Source organism: Miscanthus floridulus, chromosome 12 (assembly GCF_019320115.1).
Source record: "Miscanthus floridulus cultivar M001 chromosome 12, ASM1932011v1, whole genome shotgun sequence".
In the NCBI taxonomy this organism is placed as follows: domain Eukaryota; kingdom Viridiplantae; phylum Streptophyta; class Magnoliopsida; order Poales; family Poaceae; genus Miscanthus; species Miscanthus floridulus.
Genome location: NC_089591.1, coordinates 3,786,321 through 3,811,984, shown reverse-complemented (window position 1 = coordinate 3,811,984; position 25,664 = coordinate 3,786,321). Strand labels below are relative to the sequence as shown.

The 25,664-nt window shown below is 44.5% G+C and overlaps 1 protein-coding gene across 13 annotated transcripts in view; it reads right to left on the bottom strand.

Annotated features, from left to right (window-relative positions):
• Nucleotides 1-2,215: 2,215 nt before the first annotated feature.
• LOC136497206 (uncharacterized) overlaps nt 2,216-25,664 on the bottom strand; it is a 52,005-nt gene continuing 28,556 nt past the window's right edge. For 2 of the 13 annotated variants that reach the window (XM_066492987.1, XM_066492989.1), the window contains 5 exons: nt 7,966-8,123; nt 6,594-7,865; nt 4,529-5,778; nt 2,845-4,042; nt 2,216-2,587 (listed from right to left, as the gene is read on the bottom strand). In XM_066492987.1, the coding sequence (XP_066349084.1) occupies nt 8,038-8,123 (86 nt within the window). In that variant the 3' untranslated portion in view covers nt 2,216-2,587; nt 2,845-4,042; nt 4,529-5,778; nt 6,594-7,865; nt 7,966-8,037. Of the gene's footprint in view, nt 2,588-2,844; nt 4,043-4,528; nt 5,779-6,593; nt 7,866-7,965; nt 8,124-8,490; nt 8,935-12,547; nt 12,822-25,664 lie in introns of those variants that run through there. The other 11 variants (XR_010769245.1, XR_010769244.1, XR_010769246.1 and 8 more) reach the window with 11 other exon arrangements.

The following is a 25,664-nucleotide window of genomic DNA, read 5'->3' as shown; positions in this document are numbered from 1 at the left end:
GGTAGAAACGGCAAGACATGAAGCAAGAAGACGCGTCGGACTTCATAGAATGGAAAGATTGAGGTCCAAGTTATCATAATTTAGAAAGTTTTGTTTTCTTTACCAAGTTTTGTAACTGGTCCTGTTCAACCAGGACTCGTAGTCAAGCCTCGGGTATAAATATTGAACCCCGGCTATTGTAATAGACATCTCTCATTGATCAACCAAACAAGTACCTTTACTTTTTGGCTTACGCCACCCTTGAGGAGTAGGAGTAGAGTAGATTTCAGTGAGTTCTTCGGCAAGCAGGGTTGCATCGGTTAGGTCCGACCTCCGGTTTATTTGTGAGTATCCGTCACGACTTATGCCTTGTTTGTAAGGCTGCATCGGTTAGGTCTGACCTCTTGCAAGCTTTGTATAAGTTAGTTATCATCAGTTAATTATAAGGTTGCACCGGTCTGGCTCGTATGTCTTACAATTACTTATACAAGTTGCCCTTTGATTCTTATCAAAATTTGTACGGTTCCATTGGTCCGGCTTGATCTCATACGAATTTTGATACAGATTAGTTATCGGTTAAATCTATTAAGACTGGTAGGGTTTCCTTGTTGTTTTTAATAGATTTGCTAGTTATCGATCTTGTCATATTTAGTATCCTTACTATTTGTAACAATGTCACCCCTTACTGGATTAAGATTGAAACGAATCGGCTTCACATCTCTTTGAACTATCGTCTTGTTGCTTTACCCTGATTATATCTCGCTTTAACGATGGTTTTGGTTAGCTTAGCCATTTTGATCCAATCTTGATCGAAGATAGCATGTAGTCAAGGTGTGTTTAACCTTAAGTAAGCTTTCTAGTTGATGAAATCTAGTCTAGAACTGCTATTATGGCTGCCATCGATCCTGGTCGACCCCCCACTGTTAGCACTATAGATTGGAAATCGTTACGTAGTAAGTCTCGCTTATGGTCACACATAGCCTCTAGCTGCATGCTATGTTTCGCCTCGGCAATTTAGCCGATCGCTTGTGCTTTCACGATCCTAGCATGTTTTCATGATTCCGTTAAGCACATGTAGATTCGTATTCTTTGAAGATTTAACCTGTTATCTTTATCATGGATGCATCGGTCCGGCTAGAACCTCACTGCTAGAGATAGTAGATTGGATATGATAAGTGTATGGACTTATCCACGTTTAATGGTTGAGTGCTTGCATGTTACGAGTTTACTTTCACTAGAATCAGTTGTTTTAGCTGGTAGCCTGCCTATTGAGAATATATTGGTTATTTACATGCTTTTACCTGTTCTTATCTTGGTTAAAAGCTAGTATGTTTCTCAATTAATATGAATGCTTTCATGCCTACTTTTTACAACTTTGCATGTTCTTATGATCATCGTCTATTTAGATCTATACAATTGAGTAACTGATAATTGTCGAAATGCTCGTTTTACTTATCATGCATCATGAACATGCTGGATATCGACTGCGGGGAGGGCGCCACGTTGGGGTGGAGGAGAGCCACCCACTCCCTGCAACACCGCCACGCCACCTTCGTAGATCTTGTCGAAGACGAGTGGATCTCGCTCGTGCTCCATGGATCTCGCCGAGGTGGGGGAGAGGACCGCTGGATCTACGGGCGTCAGGGGCTCCCGATGGGGGAGGACACCGGACGTTGGTACGCTGCGGCAGGGGATGATGAGCGCGGAAAGGGTAAGGATAAGGAGGAGGAAGCGAAGGGACAATTTTTTTTAATATACATGCGGACGAGAGGGAGCGGCGGGGTGAAAAGCCATCCGACGTTTGTGCAATCCGTCAGACGTCTGATACATAGGCCATGTTCGCTTCGCTGAAAAACAAGCCGAAATACTATTCCGGCTGAATTTGTTGTGAGAGAAAAACACTGTTCCAACTTAAAAAAAAAACAAGCTGAAAAAGACGGATTATAAGAGAAGCGAATAGAGCCATAGCATTTCCAAACAATTTAGCGTTAGGGAAATAAGATGTTAACGGAACTTAGATAACGATGAGGGCTATAATCCCGTGCGTTTCGCGGACACATGAGCACTAGGGATATATCGTGTTTAACACTCGGGAACTAGAGTGCTATATCTTTATATGCAGCGTAAATGCCCAGGGCAATTCAACAGATTTTTTGGGGGGAGAAAAGAATGGAATACTACATACTAAACATGCACTACTTATAACTCAGAAATTAACAAACAATGATAAGTAACTGGTAAATTCCAACCCATTCAAATAATGTATTGGTAAAATCATAAGATACATCAGAACTAAACAACTTGTTCTAAGAACAGACTAGGACTGTCGTACCAAGATAACATAGCTAAAATGTCCTGTTTTCGACATTGTGGGCTCGGATCTATCATCTGAAGATTTAACCATAGATTTTGGAAAATCTGACAACTGTTATACTAAATGCACCAAAACTAACAAGTTAGCAACCATGAGCTTGCCATAACCAGCCCCGCCTTGTCCTCACCATAAATCTTGAACTTGCACATGGCCCAATTTCAAGCACTGGCATCTTCCCCTCCTGTATGGATCCAGCACTAGTAGTGTACGATATAAGAACATCTACAGTATGACCTATAAAAGCAAAGATGTACATCTGCAACTATTATATGACCAAACAATGACAAAATGTGCTTCTGCTAATCAAATAGTGATGCTGAGATGTGCAGATTATCAGTGATTTAAGGTAACTTGAAGTGGATTAATATATAATGATGTTTGTCTCTGTCATGCAAGGAAAAACTTGATAAATAATTGGCAAACCCTTCTAGCTCAATCAATGAACATGGTATTTCCACTGTCAATTACAATATATCGAGGCAACAACTTACCAATTTCCTCTGGTATGAGCCAGGAAAGCACTTCTGTGATGATAAAGTCCGCATTCCATCTTCAATTAGCATGTTCTGTGAGGACATTGCCATTTTTATCATTCTTCAGAACACTTTATCTGTTCGCTTCCACCATGCATCTAGACTCTAGAGCCTTAACCAGATTTTTCTCTGCATGAACCATTACAAGACTGTTAAGTTTCAATCAGTTAAGAAAAATTGGGTGCACAACTTACAGGCATATACCACTCCAATGTATGTTACTTTTTATATGCCTCAAGATATGAAAACCTGAGAATCTTTCTATGGTTCAGAATCTTTATTAGATTCTAGACCCTCTTCGGTTGTCTCCTTTCCATCCTCCCTTCAAATTTCAATTTATTATTAGTAGTAGAGTGTGTACATGCCAGAAACAAAAAAGAATGATAATATACAGAATATTTTAATGATTTAATTAGGTAGAACTTATATTGCACAATCAAATTATTCCAAATAATGACTACCATGATGATTTAATCATGCATTTGATGCATGAGACAATTTAAATGTACTTCTACAGTACATAATCGTATGAGTGAAAAATATGCTACGGCACCATCTTACCAATATCCTTCGGTAATGAGATAGGAAGCACATCCTTTTGGAACCATCAAGGTTTCCTCTATATGTAGCATAACAAGACAGTTAATTTTCAAACTGTTTGAAGAAATCAGATGAGTCAGGATTGTATGCCAGACTTAGACGCATATATTTTCCCAACGTATAGTACTTCATACATTGTGAGCCACCATTTTAGCTTTCACCTCTACTAGCAGGTACCCCCGTGCTTTGCACGGTCCAGCAAGCCAGAATTATAACACATCATATGATTATACATGGAACAAAAAGATTAATAAAATTAGTTACATATGGGATGTTATTTCAGCCCTTGCGTAGGATAATGTTAGCATAGTACAGGGATGGTTCAGTTGGATATGGAGACTCATTTTTGCATGGGCCAAAGACCTGAATTGTTACATGAGGATACCCGACACTATGAGGATAGCAGACACTATGGACGGATCATGACACAGTGAGACCTGAATTAGAGCATAACAAATTATAGGTGATTGATGGTAAACAAAATTGAGGGTAGCGAGAAGACATGGCCAATCTGAGTACATCCATTGCATGTGTCCTCAAATTCATGGAACAGTGCCTACAATTCGTGGAACAAACAAACAAATTAATTAATTATTAAGAGCAGATAACCAATTTTAGACAACCGTCTATTTATGTGCAGCAGCATGAGCAATGGCTATGAAGAATCAATTCGGGCAATGATCTTATTCGTTATGAACAATTCTGTAAAGGCATATAGTCGTATACTACCATGGTTAGGTACGAAAAGCTGTATCGTCAATATATAGCAATGGATTTAGCAGCGTAATGGATTTAGCGTGTTCACATGCAGCAGGAAACTTAGCCTTCCTCGAAGTGATAAGAGATGGATAAAAACATTTAGTGAAGCTAGATTTAATGGTGTTGAATATGAATGATTCAGGTATAAAAAATAACATGGTCTGCATATTGAGTACATCGTAACCCTAAAATCATAACTTAAAGGAGCATAGTAGCAGGTAATATCTTTTGATGTGCAAAAAAACTGAGGGAAATATAGGACTTGGTTAATAATTGTGCATACCTTGGGTAGTCTCATGTAAAAAATCAGAATAAATTGAAAGATCTTAAATAATCATTATCATCACAGGCGCAGTAGATGCGCCGGTTGGTAAGGCATTCAGAACCATCACACCTGCTTGTCGAGAAAAAAAAAAGAGACAGGCTCAGGATAAACCGACTGAGGAACACAATTACATGGATTTTTTGTGCCATTCGATCAGTCATAACATTTACAAAGCCTACAATTAAGGTAGATGTAATGATGCTGAATATGGAAATTGTAGATATAGAAAATAGTATGGTTTGCATTAAGTACATCGTAGCCCTGCGATGATAACTTAAAGGGAACATGTCAGCAGGAAAGGTTCCTGCATGTGTGAAAACATAGAGGAAAACACAGGTCTCATAATAGAAAGTTAGACGAAGTGGAAACATAGGTCTCATATATGTGCAAAAATATGAATAAACAACTATGCAGGGAAAAATATGTTTCTCATTACAGATTAATACAATTAATGTAACAATAGAAAATATTTATACCAATCAAAATTATGCATCAGGGCATATGTAGCGTGGCCCTTTCATGGAGCAAACACAGATCAAATGAACAACAAAAAACTGATTGTAAGACGCTAGCAGTTCAAACTTTCAATCAACTTCATTGTGGAGCAGCACCTTCATTATTCCAAATCGTCAGCATTCCAAGATCCAGAGATGGAGCAAAATTCAGTGGTCGAAAGAAAATATATTTTGCCATGTTCATATGGAGTATTTTATATTCAGATTGAGCAATTGAAAATTTCATCAGTGCATTCATCCAAGAAAGCAGGTACTATTTATGTGTTGCCATGTTAGAAACAAATTAGTGGCAGAGTCATCATGTTTGGTAATGGGAAAATCACATGGTAATTGAAATGCAGTTTGTTTTTATAACCCTAACCAATTAGCCTCTGGCTCTAATGTCTCATCATTTAACAATTGGACAGAAACATTCTGTGGCAATGCAATTCATTGATAAATCACAATCATTTTGGGCGCTAAAAAAATAAGATGGTCAAATTGAAAAGTACAACACCAACCCTGAGAAGTGAGAATGAACAGACCTTTGTTGTAATATCCCATGATAATTTCATAGTCAAAACATCATATGGGTCCAGATCTACATTAATTGGCCCCAATGCCCTGGTCCAAAGCTGAGGCGGAACAGCAAGAATGTGTCAAGATTTGCTGGTATATCCAGGTGACAGATGGATACATGTTAAACAAAATCAACTGCGAGCAGTAGATAGATGAGTTTAGCGGTTTGCTAATATTTAGAAACACAAAGCACTGAGTAACATGTTGGCACTGAAAAATTTAGGACTAATGAGCAGTACCAAAGACATAGAGGAAGTATACGACACTAAAGTAATTTTATGTTTAGGCAAAAACTGTCTGAAATAACCAGGGCGGAAACAGGGCGATTCCATAACAAATCTGGGTAATTTGTGCATGAGACAGATAAGTCATATGATATTTAGTTCCTATGCGCCATGGCACAACCTATGTTAGCAGTGTAGTGCAGGATTTAGTTTAGAATTAACTTTTGAAGTAAATTAGCGCAACTAAGCTAGTTTAGAATAATCTATGATCAATTACCAAAAATAAAAGGCTTGTGAGTACTGAAGACGAATCAGATGCCAATCGAGACAGTAAGCAAGTAAGTCTAGACTAACAGGACGTAGCACATGTGTGGAAGTGAAGCAATGTAGTAATTTTTTGTGTCATTATTAGCACAATCAGAACATACGAAAAGGACCATTGCTGTTACCGGCCTCTCAATCTATCATATGATACATGGTGGTGAGGCAAAGAGAAGAAATTTTACTCGTAGATAACTCTTAGGGTTTAGAGTTCAGAGTCAATTAGCCTAGCTGAATCCATCAAGCATGAATACATAGGAAGGACATCCCCTGAATTTGTAAACCTACTAACAACGCAATAGCATATAGATGTCGAATAAGCACATCGTTGTCTGCTTTGAATAAAAAAATGGAAGGATACTGCAAAAGAGATTGTGTAGCACAAAAAAAAGAATCGATTTGTACCTTCATCTTAGCGTCGTTGTTGGGGATTGTCGCTTGAGCAGACCTGGATAATGGATCTGTAGAAAAATCATGAGCAAATAAACAGATAAGGTCAGGATTTGCAGTGAATTGAAAGAAAGAAAAGAGAAGACGGCAACAATTGAGAGATGTAGGAAGCCTTTCGTGGGCAGTAGCATGGCCTCCGGCCCAACGCAACGGCAAGAGTTGAAGGAGGCAACCGAAAACCATATTCATTAGAAAAGCACAGAGAAGAACATGGAGCAATAGAAACTGTAGCAAAAAATCAGGAGGACAATAAACAAATGAATGCAAAAATCAAATGGGACTCCTGATCAGGTGGCGAAGCCGTCGAGGGTGGCTACATCTAATAGTACAGGCTGATCTCATCTGGTGAAAACTGCGAGCCTGGCATCGGAGAACGTGGAGGGAGGGAGGCCGGAGAGAGGGGGAGCGGAGGACAAATTTCTAGGCCAACATATGTCACTAACCCAGGCAAAAATGGCGGCTCGGGTTTTTTTGGACCACAGAATCAGCGTCAACAGCGAAGGGGAGCTCGGAGGCCGTGCCGCCATCTCGCACACGACGCCCTCGGCAGGGGCGGCGCCTCCGCTCTCGTGGGGCCCTGGGCGTGGAACCACCAAGGTGCCGCTGCCGCTCCCATCACTGGCTGCGTGCTTGTGGGTGCCGTCAGACGGTGGATGGGGCAGGAGGGGCCGTGCTCTGGCAGGGTGTCGTCGCAGGCGTTGGAGCTCGCCGACGGGGGAGAGGAAGAGCAGGCGGCGGCCAGTGGCATGTGCACGTGGAGCGGCGGCAGAGAAGGATGTGGGACGGTGGGGGTTTTTTTGCGGCCTCAACAGGCCCGCGGGGAGAGGATAAGGCTGGCGATGGTCGGCGGGGTGGCTTCTGGATGTGGGCGTGGCAGGCATCCGGTGCTTGCAGACAGGGGTGACGAACTGTGGATGACCAGTGATCTGTGAGGAGGAATCAGAGAAACACTGTTGAACAACAGTGCAGATCACCAAAAATAGAGATCTTTATAGATTCCATTGGCCCATTTGAAGTACTGCTGCACATTTAATTCATTATTAAGGATCGAATGCAGAAACAATATTTTAAATCTGTAACGTTATATTGCGCACCCATAAAGCTTGGTACCCAGAAAGATATAATATGGTACATCTTCTCCTTTGTACTTGACTATCACTGGGTAGCAATTCCAAATCAGTAAAGCTAGTGTGCCATTAAGAACTCTGGAACCATCACCAAAAGACTCTTCTCACCATTGGTTGCAATTATTAGATAATATCAAAGGAACACTATCAGAACATATATTGTGGCAGTGTAAACTAGGAATAACAAAAATGAAACTTACATATCTCCAAGTGGTGTTAGGACAACTTGATCTTCCTCTCAAGGCAATGGTGGTCGTAGTGAAGGGCCCCACTCAAACCATCATTATGTGATAATCATGGCTCTTCAGCCCTTTATTGTGTAATAAGGTTGTAAGATTGACTCCTCGCCTTAGGTCTGCTGCATACCCATCAGAAAACTTGAGTCTCTCAATCCACTCAAGAATCTCCTTTCTTTGAGGTCTAGTCGAACAAAAATTAGCTCATAGCTTGGACCATTGGCAACCAATGCTAGTTGTGCCGACTATAATTAAATTCCTCCGCTTCCACAACAGACCACAAAACTAGATCCTAGTAAAACCCTAGGAGGAATTAAGAAGTCATGGACCAAATCATCTAAATCACTCGTAGAACTCAGTACTCCTACTATCAGATCAGATCAGAGTACCAATTAACACATTGCACCACAAAAGCGAAATAAAAATGCGAGCACCCAGCAGAAATTAATTAAGAGGGAAAATGGGGGGAGGGGAAGTGATTAGTCTGACCTTATGAATAGCAGATGCCCCTGGTGGTGAGACGGGGAGGGTGCCGGATTAGGGTGAAGGCGACGATGTTGGTGAACTGTGGGATTGGGGAGGCGGCTTCGTGGTGTGGACTCTGGGCGAAGTAGAGAGGGAGAGAAGCGTCGCGATGTGGGAAGGGCATCGTGGGAGCGGAAGCAGGCGGCGGCGGCGGCGATGCAGAGGTGGTAGGGCGTCAGCGGCGGCGGCAATGCGGGGGTGGTACGGCGTTGTGGGAGCGGAAGCAGGCGGCGGCGGCGTCGATGCTGAGGAGGGGAAGAAGATGGGTTAGCCAGCCAGCCAGGCAACAGAAGCTAACGGAGGTGGTGGGATTTACCGTTTGGGCTAACGGGGAATCTTCTTAGTCCAGCCTAACATCCAGCAAATCACCGTGTGTCCATCCATTCAAATGGGAACATTAAATTTCCGAGTGCACGATACGAAAATGTCCGTGCGCTGCGACGGATACACGTAGCAGGGGTAAGGCGATTGCACGAAGCTGGGGTGGACATCGCGCGTGGAGCGAGCGTCGGGTGGACCATACGTTTTAGGTGTAGAGATAGATATATAGATTTTAGAAAGATTAGTAATAATTTTTTTATTAAGTTTGTGTTTTACGATACAAACATGTTATTCGATTTTTTTTCATTGTAACACATGAGCATTCACCTTATTCATAACAAGTTTATGTTTTACAATACATGTTTTACAATATACTGTACAATTAAGAATCTAATCTTTCAATAGTTTGACCAGGAGAACGTGCTTTGCATGGACACCAAGCTGCAGCTGGTCAGCAATCAAAAATGATCCAGAAGATTTTTATGTCCAAGATGCGACGTCGGACTTCTTGTAGCTAAAGCATGTAGATGCCTCGAGCTATAGTTAGAAGTATCCTGCATACACTGTTCGCCTAAACGACCGTTTAGCCCGTTTACACACTGTTTAAACGCTACATAGTGGTACACCGTTTTCGTTTAATCGTTTGTTTGACCGTTTAAACGGCTGTTTTTCGTGTTTAAACACCCGTTTTGCCTGAATAATGGGCTAAATGGTAGGTGATCGACTGTTTACCGTTTAGGATAACACTGCCTGCATATAAGTTGTTTGTTAATTTTTAAAGTTAAAGTACTATTGATATTCTGGAAAAAAAAGGTATCGACGTGTGATGCATTACCTCTTTCATGGAGTTAGAACCTCTTTATATATGATATTTTTCATGAATATATCATTTGTCGGTTTCTTCTTCCCATTTCCTTTTCCTTTCCCCTTGTTCACATCCTTCTTAGTAGCCAGCACGGTTAGAATCCTAATGTTTGATCTTGTCGTAGCCCTTAATAGCGCCACATACAATTGGCCGTGCGAGAACACTGGTTCCAGCAAGTATACCCCAACGTTAGGGATAGTCTGCCCCTGTGCCTAGTTAACAGGCATCACGAAGCTGAACCGAATAGGGAACTGCTTTCGCTTAAATTGAAAAGCGAACATCTTGTCATCCGACAGGCATAAGGGTATGCGAGGCAGAAAAACTCGCTTTTCTAGCGTGTTGTCCCAACACAATTTCCACGTCTATGGTATTATTTTGAAACCCTCGTATGATAAGCATGGTATCATTATAAAGTCCGTTCGCAGGGTCAGTGTTCCTAAGCAATATGACCGGACAACCAATCTTTAGCTTCAACACATGTGGAGGTAAACCATTGGGTGTCAAAGTGTTAAGAAATTCCTCAGGATAGTAGTTGTGCGGATTATCCACCGCACAGTCAAAGCTATAGTACACCATCTCATTCCAGTGGAAACGACCGATCATCTTCATATTAATTATATCAACCCAGTCGTTCCGTATAGATAAGATCGCTCGAGAGGTGATATAATCTTTGCTTGATATATTTGCATTGAGGTTAGAGAATATGCAGTCAATTAGAGTATCAAGATCACTATCATCTCTGGTGTGTGGTATGCATATATCATGAGGAAGACGGATTTCATCATCAACGGTCACCTCCTCAAATCCTCCACCGACACGCAACAAGTACTCTGCAAACCACAGGTCGCTCTTTGCCCTCATGTTGCGCACCAGTTTTAGATGTCACATGGAATCCCAAAAGGTACGACATCCGCAGTGAGGCACCGACCACCTGAGCCCTCGACCCTCTCCAAACAACGGGAAAAACCTATCTGAAATCTCCACCGAACACCACGGTCTTCCCTCCGAACAGCAACTCTGGTCGGTCCATTATATCACGGAGACTGTTGTCTAGCACCTCAACAGACTGCTCTTTGTCATGCTAGGCTCGTCCCAAATAATGAGATGATGCTTGAAGCAGCTTGGCAATACCACTTTGTTTCATGAAGGTGTAAAAGGCCCCATTATCAATGGTGAGGGGAATCTTGAAGCACGAGTGGGCGGTTCTACCATAAGGCATTATTGAGGCTGCGACACCAGATGTAGCTGTTGCCACAACAATCTTTTTCTGACTACGTATAGTAGCGAGAAGTGTTCTGTACAGATAAGTCTTTTTGGTCCTGCCAGGACCATCCACAAAGAAGAGACCCCCATCCTTGGTATCAACCAAGAACATAATCTCATCGTATGTAGCCCTCTGCTCCTCAATAAGGGTGCCTGATAGAGCCACATCATCCTCGTTAGCCTCAATGCTAGCAACCTCAAAAATCTCTCTAGGAATATCACGAGAGACGTCATGTGTCATCGATATCAGGAAGTGGGTATATCTTTATATCTTTCTGCATTGATTGTAGCAATTTTCGAATATCTATGAGGATCATCTACTCCACCATGAAGGTGGATTGATTATTGCTCCTGTAGTCCTATGGCATTGCCTCCTTATGTTTCTCCTACAGTCCAAACACATTGATAGGCTCATAAAATACCAATATTGTTGCAAAGAGCCTTCGCAGCACATATGGCATCATCCACCTGGTTGCCTCAGTGAGACTCGTTTAGCGTGTTGTCCTCTTCAATTAGGCCCCTTCTTTTTGTAGCTTCACAAAAGGTTGGTAGGAGTTTGCTGTCCACGATCCTTAGACACTCAAAGGAGGTTGCACCTGCCACGTGGTTCAAGAGAACCCTAAGATAGTAACGCTCCCCCTCGGCTGGATTGGTAGACACGATTCTTCCAATCTATCGTAATGTATCACGACGTACCCTATTTTGCCAAACTTTGCCCTGTGCTTGCCATGTATAGAACTTGGGAAAGTCCTGGTACAATATACATCAAGCTGTTTCATCTATCATGTTCTTCTCGAAGTATACTGTAAGCATTGACCTATCAGCACCTAGACAATCAAGCACTCGTCGAATCCCCTGGCGTCGGTGAAATGACATCATGTGCATGTCTGGAAGATGTAGCTGTAAGGACAAAACAGCAGGGTACCTATCACTCAAATCAAACTCGTATATCCTCCACAAGGCTTCTGGGGGTTACCCATCTAGCATCTCTATACTGCTTGATCTCATCAATGTTCCCTTCACTATCCTCCTTGTCAGCCTCTCTCATAGCCACGGACGTTTGGTCATGACCCTTGTAAATGTACTTAAACAGATACTTGACTACCTTGATGCTCCCATATGCCTCAACATTGATGTGGCAGTTGAACAAATGGAGGAGATACGGGTTGTAAGGCACGACCCATCTATTATCAAGCTCGTGTCCATGAACTTTTTCTTTTCGTTCATCTTTACGCCGTCTGTAAACTGGGTTGAGACAAATTTATATGGCAGATGTGGCATGCATACTTTTTCAGTCAAGGCTGGTTGCTAGCATTAATATTGTTGAAAGTTTAAATTGAATAATTAGATGGCATCACAATATAAAATAAAATTCCATGTACCTATAACTCATCCATAAGTCACCATACATATTTAGTCGAGAGGAAAAGAACTACTGCAAAGAGCATGCCACGTATTATGCCAGTATGCACACTCTGAACACAGAACATATGGTTCATTTTTGTGAGAAATAACATCACTCAATGTTAATGTTGTATTTCAGAAGTGGCGAGAAAATCAGAGACACTGTACCTCTAGATGCCCAGATCAACGAGCTCCTTGATGGCGGCGTCGAGCGCGCCGCACATGGCCTTGGGCGCGTGCACCTAGTGTCCAGCACTGCTACGCCGATTGCAGGTTGAAATGAATCTAGATTCCCAGATTTCTTGGACAAACAAAGAGTCATTTCAGTAAAGATATTTCTGTGTGGAGCATCACGTAAAATAAGACCCTTCATGCTATTCATTACTACTCCCTCCATTGCACAACAGAAATCCAAAGCCGTTATCCATGCACAGACCACTGCACGAAGCAAATCATGGAAGAGGCAATAGAAGATGTTTAACAGATTGGTGTATCACTAACACAGAGCAACAAAAAGGATCACTTAACAGATTGCCGATAGTCAAATCATGGAAGAGGCAATAAAAGATGTTTCATTCAATAGGAAACCATACGCAGGCAAAAGGCCAAGAGTATTTCACTCTTGATATTTTTTTTTAACAACAGCAAAAACACATGAAGCAATGCATTTAATTGTTGTGGACTTGTTTGTGAGCCGGTATAGGCGTCGCCTCAAACAAGGCCTCAGCCCAGGCCGTGGCTAATAGGCTGCTGGCTGTTTAGATAAGTAGGGAGGAGTTTTAATAGATTGGTTTCTATTAGTAGATTGGTTTAATTATGGAAGTGCACCTGGACTATAAAGGGACACCTTAGGAGATTGTAATAGGCATCGAAGAAGGAATAAACCTCCCTGTGCATCGGGGTGGGGTTTTACCCTTCGACGGTGGCGTCGGGCGTTTCAGCCACTGGCACCGGAGAAGCTCCCACCGCCGAGGTTCCTCGCTATCCTCAGCGTTTCAATTCCCAGTCCAGCCTCCTCCACTCTCCTCTCCGCTCACCTCACCGCCGGCACCATAACAATTTGGTATTAGAGACCTCCATCAGTGCATCGACAACCATGTCCGGCACTCCCTTTGACCCTGTGGCGTTTGAGGCGAAACTGGATGCAAAGCTAGACCTTATCTTCGGTCAGCTTACCATCATCACCAACCGCCTCAACTCCCACGATTCCCGCCTAGCGCGCGTCGAGACTGGAAAGCCCGATTCTGGCAAGGGCAGGGAGGACGCGGCTGGCGGCGGGGATGTCCATTGCGACGGTAGCGGTGCCCACCGTGAAGACCGCGAGGACTACGATGCCCTCGGCTCTGCTCGGGACCACGCCAGGGAGGACTTATGTGCCCGCGCGCTTTGAGACTGCACACGCTATTCTGACTCGCATGATCGGTTTGCGCGTCACAATCAGGGCGGCTTCGGTCACGATTTCTACAGCTGGGGCGCCCATGACTTGGACGAGCACAGCGGTCGCGGCAGTGACTACGGCACTTGCGATGATCGCGATTTTGACTCGGGAGGACGTGACTTCGATCATGGTGCCTTTGGGCACTACTATGACTATGATAGTCGTGCCTTTGGCCGCAGAGGGCGCTATTGTGATGACGTCGCTGGCCATCGTGAACCCCACAAAGATTCAGTTTCCTAGCCTCGATGGGGAGTCTGATCCGCTCACATGGCTCAACAAATGTGACAACTACTTTTGCGGACACCGTGTGCCGGAGGACGAGAAGGTCTGGATGGCGTCATTGCACCTGGATGGAACCGTAGCCGAGTGGTACTACCAGGTGGAGCACAATTTTGGGATGATCTCTTGGCTACGCTTCGTCGAATTCGTCAACCTTCACTTTGGTTCGTCAATTCGCACTAACTCTGTTGCCGAGATCAAGGCCCTAGTCCACACAGGCATGGTGGAGGAGTATTCTCAGCGCTACGTAGCCCTGCTCTCCCCAACCTCTCCACACAGACGGCGAATGACCTCTACACCGGTGGGTTGGGTCAGCCGTTAGCCTCAGATGTGGAACTGCAGTACACCGTGAGTTTGGCACGGGCGTATGAGCAGCGCCATGTGGTGGAGGCCTACACCGTCAATAGTTCGACGGCGCCCAAATCTTCTACTCTCCGAGCCACTACTTCATCCAGCGTCGCAGGCTCTGGTGTGGGTCTGCAGGACGGCAAGCCGGAAGGGCTACGCTCTCGCTTTCGCCGCCTGACACAGGCTGAGATGCAAGAGAAGCGGCAGAATGGGCAGTGCTACTTCTGCCCAGAACCTTATTCCAGGGATCACAAGTGCGCTGCGAAGGGCGTCTTCCTCATGGAGCTTGCGGAAGGCGAGGAGGACCCGCTCGGCGATGATGTCACCAACCTGGAGATATCCTTACACGCTCTCACTGGCCTTGGGTCTGCTAATTCCATGATGCTGCAAGTGGTGATTGGTGGTGTTCAGCTCAAGGCCTTGGTTGACATGGGTTCCACGCACTCTTTCATTCACTTTGAGTTGGCTGCTCAATTGGGCCTGGTGGTCACCGAGCGCACCGGGCTATCAATGATGGTGGCCAACGACGATCGAGTGCGTAGCCCCGGCATGTGCCTCGCCATGGACATCCTCATCCATGACTTACGCTTCTCCATCGACTACTTCACCCTCGATTTAGGCGGGTTTGACCTTGTCCTCGGCGTCCAGTGGCTCCGCACCTTGGGGCCCATCGTCTGGGACTTCGACGCCCTTTCGATGGCCTTTTGGTTCAATGGTCGCACCCATCACTGGAGCGGCCTGGGCTGAGGCCTTGTTTGAGGCGACGCCTATATTGGCGGCCCACAAACGAGTCCACAACGGGAACTATCGGCTTGGTCAAAGCTGTACGTCATTGGCGGCCATATTTATGGGGTCGTTCCTTCACAGTCCGTATAGATCATTGGAGTCTCAAGTACATCCTCGATCAGCGCCTCACAACGATTCCGCAGCACACGTGGTGAAAGCTCTAGTTTGATTTTGGTTAATTGATGAAACCCTAAGTGCTAACCTAGTTTATCAAGTGATCATAAAATAGGTAGCACACTCCAAGTGGTGAAGCAAATAAAGATCATAGCATGATGATGATGATGCCATGATAATGATCAAGTGCTTGGACTTGGAAAGAATAAAGAGAAAAACAAAAGGCTCAAGGCAAAGGTATAAATTATAGGAGCTATTTTGTTTTGGTGATCAAGACACTTAGAGAGTGTGATCACATTTAGGTTTGATAGCCGTACTATTAAGAGGAGTGAAACTCGTATCGAAATGCGGTTATCAAAGTGCCACTAGATGCTCTAACTCATTGCATATGCATTTAGGATCTAGTGGAGTGCTAACACCCTTGAAAATGTTTATGAAAATATGCTAACACATGTGCACAAGGTGATACACTTGGTGGTTGGCACATTTGAACAAGGGTGAAGAAGTTAGAGGTGAAAAGGAGTTAGTCTTGCTGGTCACTGAGTGACCAGACGCTGGTCTCAGAGGGACCGACGCGTCCGGTCAAGTGTGTCAGCGTAGACGCCAGCATCAGTCATCGACCGGACACTGGGTCTTGGATTGACCGGACGCTAAAGTCCAGGGTGAAAGGTCCTTGTTTGGTTTTGGTAATTGAGTGACAACTTAGGTGGACTAATTGTGTTTATGTGAGATACACAGGTGATTAGTCCACAGGTACATGTGTGTGAGCAACATATGCCATGGAGGTGAAAATGGCTTGGAGATGTTGCGAAGCTCACACATGTGATGATGAAGGAGCTTAAATGCACATGAGACATGACATTAAGTCATGTGATCAAGGTGGAGAAGATCAAGACAAGACTTGGCTTGATGGACCGGTTGCAAGCGTGAAGGGCAAGTCGAAGGCTTTGGAGTGATGGACCGCGTGGTGGTGAAGCTTGAGCAAGACTTGGCACCGATGGACGATGGCAACGGTGAAGAGCAAGTGAAGTCAAGATCAATGAACCAATATGATCATGTGATGATATGAAGTGGATCATATCATTGTTGATCGTGTTGGTGCATGTGTTGCATCGACGTTGAAGGAGATTGAATGGAATGCGCAAGGCAAAGGTATAACCTAGGGCATTTCATTTCACCGGTCACAGGTGTGTAGAGAAGTTTATGACCGGGTTTAGGATAGATGGCCGTACTATCAAGAGGGGCAAACTTGTTTGCATATCGGTCATCTAGTGCCACTCGAGTGATCTAACTTTGCATTGTCACTAGGATCGAGTGGCGTGGCAAGTTGAGTGGCTAACATCCTTTGGGAAATGATTGTGAAAATGCTAACACACATACACATGGTGATGTACACTTGGTGGTGTTGGCACATTTACAAAGGAGGTGGTGTTTGCAAGAGTCGAGATCGGCGCTTTCGGGAAAATGGAATGCCTATTTTCTATTGCGCCGGATGCAAATTCTTGTAGTTAGCACACTTGAGCAAGGGTGAAGAGAATGGAGAAGATGCTGGCGTCGGTCAACTGACCGGACGCTAGATCTGCATGCACCGGACGCTGGCAGGCTGCGTCTGGTCAGGCTGACGTACGGTGATGCAGAAGCTGGAGTGTGACCGGACGCTGGCTGCGTCCGATCGCGTTCGACCGGACGCGTCCGGTCATGCTCGGGAGCTTACTAGAAACGACCGGACGCTGGGGGTTCTGCGTCCGGTCAGTTGAGTGCTGCTGCGTTCGGTCAGGTCAAGTGACCGTTGGAACCGGGACACATGGTCGTCTGTGAGCGACCGGACGCTGAGGTCCAGCGTCCGGTCAATACGACCGGAGCGTCCGGTCGGCCCGACCGTTGCCCAGTGAAGGGGTAACGGCTAGTTTAGCCCTTGGGGCTATAAATAGAAGTGGCCCTCGGCCATGGCTGGGGTGGAGCACCTCAAGGGACTTAGTGTCCATGCTTGTGAGTGCTTGGGAGCCCTCCATCACACATATACTTGATAGTGATCATTCGATTGTGTGAGTGAGCGATTCTAGTGCGATTGCATCGTGAGGTTGCATCGAGTGGCACTAGGTGATCGAGTTGCAAGCCGGTGGTGCTTGTTACTCTTGGAGGTTGCCACCTCCTAGACGGCTTGGTGGTGGTCTCCGTCGAAGCACGCAAGAAGCTTGTGCGGCGCTCCGGAGAAGTGCTTGTGAGGGGCATTGTGCTCGCCCCGCGGGAGTCGCGAAGAGCAACTCTAGTAAAGCGTGTCATTGAGCTACCCTCACTCAAGGGGTAGGTTCTTGCGGCGCTCGACGTGCGGGCTTAGCGGGTGATGCTAATTAGCCGCCGAACCACCAAGTGAGCGGTCGACACAACGGGGACTAGCATGTTGGCAAACACGTGAACCTCGGGAGAAAAATCATCGTGTCAACCTTGTTCTTCCCGTTGGTTTGCATCCCCATTACACAAGCTTGCAATTACTTTTATACATATTAAGCTTGTGTAGTTGCTCTTGTAATTAGATAGCTTGTGTAGCTTGCTAATTACCTTCTTGCTTGTGTAGCATAGAAGTAGCTCCCTTGCGTGGCTAATTTGGTTTTAGTAACCTTGTTAGTCACATTGCTTAGTTTGTGTAGCTAAGTATTTGCGCTCTCTAATTAGGCATTGGTTGCCTTGTTATTGAGCATTGCTAGTGAGCTTAGTTAGCTTTGTGCTTTTGCTTACTAGCATGTGTAGGAGCTCCCTTGTTGCTTAAAGTACTAGTGGCATAGGTTTGTGTAACCTTGCTCCTAGAATTGTTTAGAAGAGCTCTAGCTAGCCCGGCACCTTTGTTGCATAATTGTTATCTTTGTAAGGTGCTAGTGAACATATATAGTGGGGTGTAGTCTTGGCTAGACCGTTAGTTTAAATTCCGCATTTGTATCGGTTAGCCAACGCGATTAAGTTTTAGAAAAGACTATTCACCCCCCCTCTAGTCGCCATCTCGACCCTTCACAGGGTTCGGTCCTGTTGTCGGGAAGCGCAGAGAAAAATCACTGAGTGACCGGACGCTTGCAGGGTCCGGTCAAGCATGACCGGACGCGTCCGGTCGAAGAAATTCGTTTCTGGAACCTTACTGGAAACGACCGGACGCTGGAGGCTGAGCGTCTGGTGAGTTTATGCTCTACGTCCGGTCAATATGATGATCGTTGAAATCTAACGAACAGTATTTGAAGCAGGGGACACGTGGCGTGAATCACATGACCCAACGCTGAGGGCCAGCGTCCGGTCGATCGGACCGGAGCGTCCGGTCACCCCGATCAGTGCCTAGTGAAGGGGTACAACGGCTCTATTTCGTGGAGGCTTCTATTTAAGCCCCATGGCCGGCTCAAGCTCAGGCTCTTGCATATATTTTTTTGACATAGCAACCTTATGAGCTTAGCCAAAGCCCTCCCACTCATCTCCATCATTGATCCATCATCTTTGTGAGATTAGGAGAGAATCCAACTGTATTGCTTGAGTGATTGCATCTAGAGGCACTTGGTATTCGTGTTGCGATGCGGATTTCGCTTGTTACTCTTGGTGATTTCCACCACCTAGACGGCTTGGTGCAGCGGTGGAGGATCGGCACGAGTTGGTGATTGTTCGTGGCCGTCTCCGGTGATTGTGAGAGGAGTTGTACCTTCCTCGGCGAAGTGCTGAAAGGTAACTCTAGTAAATTGCTCGTGTTATTGAGTTACCTCACTTGTGGGTAGGTTCTTGCGGTGTCCAATCATGTGGACGAGGTTTGTGAAACACCTCTTAACCACCAAACCACCAAGTGTTGGTTGACACAACGGGGACTAGCGTGTTGGCAAGCACGTGAACCTCGGGAGAAAAACCGGTTGTCTCTTGCCCTTTTATGTTCTCCCGGTGATTGGTTTCATATTCATCTTATGATTGGTTCATTCCTCTACACGGCGGTATAACCATCCTACTCACTCGTTTATATTCTTGCAAACTAGTTGTAGCAAGTTCTTTAGTGTAATTAGATTTGAGAGCTTCCTTTGCTATTTAAGTTTGCTTAGTGGAGCTCTAAGTTTGCTTAGTGGAGCTCTTTAGAGTAGAAAGATTGAGAGCTCTTAGTGAGTAGTATCATAGCAAGTTGTGTGTCTAGCTATCATTGCAACTAGAATTGTGGGATAGGTGGCTTGCAACCCTTGTAGAGCTAGAGCAAGTTTGCATTTAGCCTTTTGTCATACTAATCAAATTGCTCTAGTCGATTTGTAGATTTTTAAATAGGCTATTCACCCTCCCTCGAGCCATATTAGGACCTTTCATGTGGGTGACTAAGCTCTTTGGTTATGATCTCACAGTTGAGTATTGTGCAGGGAAGCTTAACACCTTGGCGGATGCTCTGTCCCGCCGTGACTCTGACATGCCTGTTGTCCATGCAGTCTCAGCCCTGACTTTCGCCCTCTATGATGATCTGCGAAAGGAGCACTTGAGTGATCCGTAGGCCCAAGAGCTACGGGTGCAATTGGCAGCGAGTATAGCGCCAGATGGATGGACACTGGTGGACGACATGCTGCTATTGAGGAGGCGTCTTTTTGTCCCAGACACCTCATTGCTTTGGCCGCGTCTGCTGCAGGAGGGGCATGGCAGCCATGAGGGCACCTAGAAAACTCTTCATCGGTTTCAGGCATCCTTCTTCAATGCTCATGCTCATCGATTGGTCCGAGACTATGTCCGTGGTTGTGCTATTTGTCAAAGGAACAAGACCGAGCATCTACATCTAGTTAGGTTGCTACAGCCCTTGCCTATTCCGGAACATGTGTGGAGTGACATTGCCATGGATTTCGTTGAGGGATTTCCCCGGGTTGGTGGCAAGTCGGTAATCCTCACCGTGGTCGATCATTTTTCCAAGATGGCTCATTTCATCGCCTTGAGTCATCCATATTCAGCAAGTTCTATGACACGTGCCTTCTTCGACAATATTGTGCGCCTTCATGGGTTTCTCTGTTCCATTGTGAGTGACCGTGATACGGTGTTTACCGGCAGTTTTTGGGAAGAACTCTTCAAATTGGCCAATGTCCATTTACTCCGCAGCTCAGCGTTTCATCCACAAACAGATGGACAGTCTGAAGTTACTAACCGCATCATAGTAATATACTGCGGTGTTTAGCTGGTGATCGGCCATGTTCTTGACTTCAGTGGTTACCATGGGCAAAGTTTTGTTACAATACTTCATTCTAGTCTGCTCTCCGTACCACTCCCTTTGAAGTGGTCTATGGCAGACCACTGATGCCTCCGGTGTCTTATATTCCTGGTTCGGCCAAGGTGGCTGCGGTGGATCAGCAACTTCGTGATCGGGATGTGCTCTTGGTTGAGATTTGCGATAGGCTGCAGTTGGCTCAGGATGTGATGAAAGATCATCAAGATCAGAAGCGTCGACCACTTGAATTTGCGGTGGGCGATTGGGTCTGGTTGCTCCTCCATCACCGTACAGCTGTGGGCATTACTACAGCTACACCATCCAAGCTTGGGCCTCGCTTCTTTGGGCCATATCAGGTGATTGAGCACATTGGCAGTGGCATATCATCTGCATCTCCCTCCCAAGGCACGCATTCATGACGTCTTCCATGTTGCTCTCTTGAAGAAGTTTGTGGGGGAGCCGCCAACTGCGTTAGTTCCATTGCCTTCAATTCTTCATGGTCGGGTGGTTGCTACTCCAGCAGCTGTGATCCATACTCGCCTCAACCGCGGACTCTGTACTCGCCTCAACCGCGGACTCCGTACTCGCCTCAACCGCAGACGTTGGCAGCTTCTAGATCATTGGGATGGCCGCACTCCTGCTGATGCTACTTGGGAAGCTGTAGAAGATTTCAAAGACCACTATCCAGAGTTTCAGCTGACGGACGAGCAGTTTGTCCGGGAGGAGGGAAGTGTTGTGGACTCGTTTGTGGGACGCTGGTATAGGCGTCGCCTCAAACAAGGCCTCAGCCCAGGCCGTGGCTAATAGACTGCTGGCTGTTTAGATAAGCAGGGAGGAGTTTTAGTAGATTGATTTCTATTAGTAGGGCGTACCCAGTGCAGAGAGCACCCGCTCTGTGTGGGGTCTAGGGAAAGGTGTTAGTGGCAAGCCTTACCATCGCTTGTGCAATGCGAGGAGACCACGACTCGAACTCGGAACCTTCCGGTCACAGGCGGTAAGACTCTACTGCTTGCACCAGGCCCACCCTTCAGATTGATTTCTATTAGTAGATTGGTTTAATTATGGAAGTGCACCTGGACTATAAAGGGACACCTTATGAGATTGTAATAGGCATCGAAGAAGGAATAAACGTCCCTATGCATCGGGGTGGGGTTTTATCCTTCAACAGTGGCTTCAGGCATTTCAGCCACCGGCACCGGAGAAGTTCCCACCGCCGAGGTTGCTCGCTATCCTCTGCGTTCCAATTCCCAGTCTAGCCTCCTCCTCCACTCTCCTCTCCGCTCACCTCACCGCCGGTGCCCTAACATTAATAGCTTAATGCACTATACAGGACTGAAGCTTCCAGTGGCGACAGTTAGTTTAGAACCATACCCAATTACCCACGAGCAATTGACACCCTACAATCCTACAGTTAGCCTGCATGTACCAATAATGGACCAGCTACAAACATCAGGTGCCCAATGATAAATGGAGATTCAGAAACTACAAGCTAAATTAGAAGTAACCGCTATAGCTTTCAAATAAAAGTACAGAAGATAGTCCACTCGAAGGTCAAAGAATTCATTGAAGTAAAAATAAAAACAACAATAATAATATAGATGTCATGCAATCTGCTTTTTGGACAATTCTCTGACCGAGCAGCGAAGTTCATCTGAGATGACATAAAATATGAATATAAGAAGACCAGTAAAAGAATCATGTCTGGCTGCTTTGAATCAGTAGTACAAATATCATATTATTGGATTAGATGTTAAACAGACATCTTCCCCATGTAGTTGCAGGCTGCATGAAAAATCTTGACAGCAGACAGCAGGGAAAGCGAATTAAGTAACTCGAGGAAACTATAGACCACACAAGTTCAAGTCCATTCTATTAATCTATAATAGAATATTGCAATTAGCACTTAAAGCACATAATGAAAATCAGTATTGACATCAAGCGAATCTGTGTTCAGCACTTTTGCAACACAATATTAACTGAAGCTCCTTACAATAAGAAAAATGATGTTCGCAGATCCGCAAGGGCAATAATCAATTCAACGAACAAAAATAGTCAGCTGGTTACAGAGCACACGCCTTGGCGTTGAACAAAAATTGGTTGCTATTAGTTTGTTACAGAGGTACGAGGCAACAGAAAAAAAGAAACAAATATCAGAAGCAGGATTAAGCATAGAAGTATAATATTGAAATCCTAATAAAAAATTGGGCCCCTTTGTTGTAGGATTAAGCATATCAGGTGAGGTTAGTCATTAGAAAATGCTTTGCTTTCCTGAGAAGAAATTTACAGGTCCACTAAGGTTATTTGCAGCGAAACAAAGGTAATCGAGCAATGAACAAACTTAATGAACCTGGTCTGTCCAGGACACCAAATCGAGCAACTATGTTTGAAATGCAAGGAATGAAGAACAATGTTTCAAAATGTAGCCTCTCTGATGTAGCCTACCATTTATATATACATGATATATGTTACTAATTGAAACATTCTGAAATAGATTTTTTTGCCCTTGGAAGCTGGGCAGTTATATAGACTGTAATTCTTAGCTTACATGCAAACTTGACACAACGACGATTTAATGAGGTGATACTAACTAATCTGAATTGAATGTTGGATATGATATATCGCTTCTGCAAAGCAAGAAACCAACTCTCATTTCTATTTCTTAGTCTGTGTCCGTTGATTGCATAGCGCTTCTCCCATGTGCACCTGGCACCTGCGGCCTTGGTTGGCAGCCATCTGGAGCTCTGACTATGTTTGTAAGTTGGAGAGATGTGAGGGGAAATTGTTGAATTCAAAGTGTTTGCATTTTACCTTAATAACCTACTCAGAACACAGAATAATTGCCTGTGTTTCTGTGGCTAAAACAGGCTTTGTGATTTCCATTTGTTCAGAGGCTATGTTCTGCAAGCAAGCATGCCAATAATAAAGTTGTGTAATTTTCACTTTAATTCAGACTATCCAATGAAACAAGGGAAGGGACTTCTGACCCATGATAGAAACAAGGCAGATACCTTACTTTTATTTTTTTGAAACGGGCAAATAACTCACTGAATAAATAAGATGCCAAAACCTATTAGAACATTACCTACACTTCTCTGATCTCATTCCCAATCAATAATATGTCATCCACATACAAGATCAGAAATACAACAGCGCTCCCACTTTCCTTCTTGTAAACACAAGGTTCTTCTTCATTCTGACGGAAGCCAAACCTTTTGACCACTTCATCAAAACGAATGTTCCAACACCGAGATGCTTGCTTTAACCCATAAATGGATTTCTGAAGCTTGCATATTTTTCCAGCATTGTTTGGATCAACAAAACCTTCGAGCTGTATCATATACACGTCCTCATCCAAATTTCCATTTAGAAAGGCTGTTTTAACATCCATCTGCCATATCTCATAATCGAAATAGGCAGCTATTGCTAGAATGATCTGGATAGGTTTAAGCATCGCTACCGGCGAGAAAGTCTCATCATAGTCAATTCCTTGAACTTGCCGAAAACCCTTTGCAACAAGTCAAGCTTTATAGATATGAACGTTTCCATCCATATCCTTTTTCTTTTTATAGATCCATTTGCACTCTATGGGTCTAACCCCATCAGGCGGGTCAACCAAGTTCCAAACTTGATTGTTTCCCATGGAATCTATCTTGGATCTCATGGCACTTTGCCATTTCTCGGAATCTGGGTCCATCATTGCTTCCGCATAAGTCATAGGTTCATCATCGTCTAACAATAACAAATCCCCACGCAACTCACGGATTCTTGCTGACCTTCATGGTTGTGGCGGTGTTTCTATTCCACGGGTATCTCAATTTGTTCTACTACATTAGCATCACTCGTAGAGTCCTTCCCAACTGGCTCATCTTGAACTTCTTCAAGATACACCTTCTGTCCACTTTTCTCTCTTTTGAGAAACTCTTTCTCTAAGAAAACACCGTTCCGAGCAACAAACACTTTGCCCTCTGATCGGTTGTAGAAGTAATACCCTAAAGTTTCCTTTGGATATCCCACAAAAAAGCATTTGTCTGATTTGGGTGTTAGTTTATCTGTCATAAGTCGTTTGACATAAACTTCACAACCCCAAATTTTCAGAAAAGACAAACTGGGACTCTTACCAGTCCACATCTCATATGGTGTCTTAACTACTAACTTAGATGGTACCCTATTCAATGTGAAAGCGGTTGTTTCTAGAGCATATCCCCAAAATGATAATGGTAGGTCTGACTGGCTCATCATAGACCGAACCATGTCCAACAAAGTCCGATTACGTCGCTCGGACACACCATTTCTCTGAGGCATTCTAGGTGGCGTAAGCTGTGGAACAATTCCGCAACTCTTTAGATGATTGCTAAACTCATGGCTCAAATATTCGCCTCCACGATCAGATCGCAAAGCCTTAATTTTCTTGCCACGTTGATTCTCTACTTCACTCTAAAACTCCTTGAACTTTTCAAATGTCTCAGACTTATGTTTCATTAAGTAGACATAGCCATATCTACTAAAGTCATTAGTGAAGGTTATGAAGTATTGGAATCCGCCTCTTGCTGTCGCACTCATTGGTCCGCATACATCAGTATGTATGAGTTCCAGCAAGTCTGCCACCCTCTAAGGAAAACCTATGAAAGGCGCCTTGGTCATCTTGCCCAGCAGGCAAGACTCACATGTCTCGTATGATTCAAAATCAAACGAAGTTAAAAGCCCATCAGAATGGAGCCTCTTCATGCGATTCTCACTTATATGACCTAAACGACAATGCCACATATAGGTAGGACTTAACTCATTAAGCCAAGGCCTTTTAGCACTTATATTACAGACAGGAGCAACTTCAAGATTTAAAATAAATAACCCATTCACAATGGATACAGAAGCCACAAACATGTCATTTTTAGAGATCACACAACCATTGTCTTTACTCGCAAATGAATAACCATCCTTCATTAAAGATGAAGGTGACACAATGTTTTGACTTAAAATAGGAACAAAATAACAATTATTCAACTCCATAATAAATCATGACGGTGTTGACACAAAATGTGACGCACTGTGCCTCAAACACAGCAAGCCAGAAAGCGTGGCTTCAATTGGGCCCCTGGGTGCTTCGTGATCCGGAAACGTGCCAGTCAGTTTGACCT